We start from the raw sequence: 3,417 nt of genomic DNA, 5'->3' as shown, positions 1-3,417 counted from the left end.
GTTGTCTGTTACATTTTCCATGGAAGTTTATAAAATAGTAACTTATTAATAGTTGTTACTTCTATTTTATAAACTTCCATGGAAAATGTAACTTATTAATAGTTGTTACTCGTCCCTTAGTTGGATTGATTTCAGGTAAGTTTTGCATTACGTTGAGAAGTCCAAGGCTAAGTCCAAGTTTCTGCCTAAATTGCCAGGGCTGAAAAATTTGTATTTTTGTGACTTTAGGCAGAGTTCACAAAGAATAAGCAAGTCTGTATAGCACTGTTATTAAAGACTTCAGTGATACACACTTACTGTTGTCAGTTGCTACCAAACACGGAGCTGTAACACTGAAGCACAAAGATAGGAAAGAAATCACGCTGTAAATAAATGTTCACTGCAGACCAAGCAGGATAACTGTCTTATGTGATGGAGCTGTACTAGTATCTTCTGTCAATATTTTGCCTTTTATAAAGCTTGAAATTGTTCATCAACTGGTTTGTCTAGCAAACTTCCTGTGTTACTAAAATTATTTTTTTTCTTGAAATGTGAAATTTTACTCTTTTTCACATTCAAATACCTTGAGTTATATTTTCTGATGTTCAAACGTGTTCTGCTGGGCCAGCCTCCTTTAGTGTAACACTGGAGAAGTACTTATAAATTGGCTGAAATTTCAGTGAGTTTTCAGAGAGGCTTAGAAGACTGAGGAGGCAGTTTGTTTTCTGAGCTTTATTGGCAGTTTACTGCAGCTTCTCTTGGCGCTGGTTTTGTATGTGTTTGAGTATCCGTAGTTTTTACTGTTTCTATGGAGTACCAACTGATGGAAAGGAAGAAGTCATTCTGCCTTTTGGCAGGATGGTTGCCTGCCTTCTCTCTTGAATACTGGGTCCAGCTTATAATTAATGTAAAAGTAACAACCTCAAGCCCTAAGACAAACCATCTATTTTTACTTCTATTAAGGTACTGAAATGTACATTTAAGGTATTGCAGAGTTTGAATGCTCACACATGTACGCTTCAGAGCAGTAAGTCCTGGTATCTGCTGTGCTTTCTGCAGGAAACACTATTGTAGTGATCAGTTGTGGAGGGTGACTAATGAAGTAGAATAGATTTATATCTACTGTGTATGTAATACTACAGTATGATCCACAGTGTTTATTACTTCTTGATTTCACTGTATAATAAGCCCTGAAAGTAATTTGTAGAGTGCTAATTAACAGGTGCTTCATTATTCCTACTACTGGTCATGCTACTGCTGCACTTCTGTCTTGAGACTAGCAAAAGAAGATCCTAGAATCACAGAATGGTTTGAGTTGGAAGGGACCTTAAAGACCATCGAGTTCCAACCCCCTGCCCTGGGCACCTCCCACCAGACCAGGTTGCTCAAAGCCCCATCCAGCCTGGCCTTGAACCCCTCCAGGGATGGGGCAGCCACAGCTTCTCTGGGCAACCTGTTCCAGTGTCTCACCACCCTCACAGTGAAGAATTTCTTCCCAGTAGCTAATCTAAATCTATCCTCTTCCAGTTTAAAACTGTTACCCCTCATCCTATCCCTACACTCCCTGATCAAGAGTCCCTCCCCAAAATGATCTAATTTAGTACAAAAGTCCCTGTCTAATGGGGATGGAAGAGGTTAATCTGTTGTGTACTTCCTCTCAAATCAGTGTGATTTCATATTGAGAAGGTTTTGCCACCTTAGTGTGTTTCCAAAAGTGCATGTGCAACACGAGGTGGGGAGAGGAGAGCAGCATGAAGTAAATTGTGAGTTACTGGTGTTGTCCCTGCTACTGGAGCTAATCCTGCAGAGGGTCTATACTCTGGCACGGCGTGTTCCTGTGGAAGTTGAGGAGGCAGTGGCTGGATGCTGGGGCTTGCTGGTGGGGATGCAAGCAACAATTAGCTCTTAAAAATAAAACCTCCCCGGAGGTGGGTGGGGGGGGGGCACGCAAAGAGGCTGACACAAACCTGTCCGAGTAGTGGGTGGTCGCTGGGTATCGGGAGCTGCGGAACCGGTAGCTCCGATGAGCCAAAGGCACGTCTCCGGTTACAGACACACACAGACACACACACACACACGACCTTCTGTGTGAGCCTATATCTTAACGTTACCGGCCAAGCGGCGGAACCTGCGCCTCCCGGCAAAGGGGACCCGGCGGCGGCGGCTGGTTCCTCCCGAGGCTGCAGGAATAGCAGGGAGGCCGCCGTCCCCGCCCTCCCGCCCCGGCTCGCAGCACGGCGGAGGGGCCCCAACGCCCCAGTGTGTGTGTGTGAGTGTGTGTGTGTGTGGTGTGTGAGTGAGTGTGAGTGTGCGAGGAGCAGGTGGGCCCCGCCGTAACCCCGCCCCGCGCGGGTCCCCGTCGGCCCATACGGTGATGGCAGCAACCTCCCCGGCAGAGCAGGCTCTTTATTGGAGGAGGGGGCTGTCAATCGGCGGCCGAGCAAGCCCCTACTCCCCGGCAAGCTGCTCCCCGGCTCTGATTCGGGAGCCGCGGCCGGTTGCGATGGGAAGCGGCGGCGGAGGGAACAAAGTTTGGAAGACTTAGGGCGGGGGGCCGTGGCGCCCGGGATGCCCCGGCTGGGAGCCGGTGCCTAGGAGCGGCGGGAGGCCGGCACGCCTCGCTGCTCTGCCCTCGGCACTGCCATCGCAAAGTTTCAGCTATTTGCATGTCCTAAAATCCAGGATTCTAATTATCAGACCTCCCCACCCCCACCTCTCCTTCTAGGTAGGCGACAAATATTTTTATTTTGTGGATCAGAGAACTTTTTTTGCATGGAAAATTACTGACTTCTGAGTGGTCTCCGTTTCGGGGAGAGGGGGGGAAAGGATTTCTTTTCATCGCAGTTTATTTTTTGTTTTCTGGACCGCAGGATTTTTGGAGCTATATGGAGGGATCTCAGGATGGTGTGCACCAGGAAAACCAAAACTTTAGTGTCCACTTGCGTGATTTTGAGTGGAATGACTAACATCGTCTGCCTGCTGTACGTGGGCTGGGTCACCAACTACATTGCCAGTGTTTATGTGAAAGTGCAGGAGCCGATCTCGGAAAAAAAGTTAGAGGAAGACAAAGGGGACACTTTAAGGATTATAGAAAGGCTGGACCACTTGGAAAATGTCATCAAGCAGCACATCCAAGGTACCACCTCACCCCCCGCTTGCTTTCCCTCCCCACTCCACCCCACCCCGCCGCTTGCCCTGTGCGGTCCCCATCCCCTCCCGCCGCCGTTGTTGTCTGTGCGTGTGACATTTGTGTCGCGACCGGGGGAGAGCCGTTCCTCCGCCCGGAAGAGCCGGGGGGCTGCGCGGAGGCTGCGGTGCGTGTGGGAGTCCCCGCCGCTCCCCTCCCGGCGGAGGCGGGCTGCGGGCGGCGCGGGGGGGACCTGCCCCGCTCCGCTCCCCTCCCTCCGCAGGGGGGCGGCGAGACGGGAGCGGCGGGGG

At 50.2% G+C, this 3,417-nt stretch overlaps 1 protein-coding gene across 1 annotated transcript in view; it reads left to right on the top strand.

Annotated features, from left to right (window-relative positions):
• The first annotated feature begins 2,843 nt into the window (after positions 1-2,843).
• GALNT18 (polypeptide N-acetylgalactosaminyltransferase 18) overlaps positions 2,844-3,417 on the top strand; it is a 278,270-nt gene continuing 277,696 nt past the window's right edge. Inside the window, exon 1 of the mRNA XM_014935984.1 lies at positions 2,844-3,115. Within this exon, the coding sequence (XP_014791470.1) occupies positions 2,881-3,115 (235 nt within the window). The 5' untranslated portion in view covers positions 2,844-2,880. The remainder of the gene's footprint in view (positions 3,116-3,417) is intronic.

Source organism: Calidris pugnax, unplaced genomic scaffold (genome assembly GCF_001431845.1).
Source record: "Calidris pugnax isolate Ruff unplaced genomic scaffold, ASM143184v1 scaffold26, whole genome shotgun sequence".
NCBI lineage: Eukaryota > Metazoa > Chordata > Aves > Charadriiformes > Scolopacidae > Calidris > Calidris pugnax.
The sequence above is the reverse complement of the archived record's forward strand: the minus strand, read 5'-3'. Positions and strand labels throughout refer to the sequence as shown.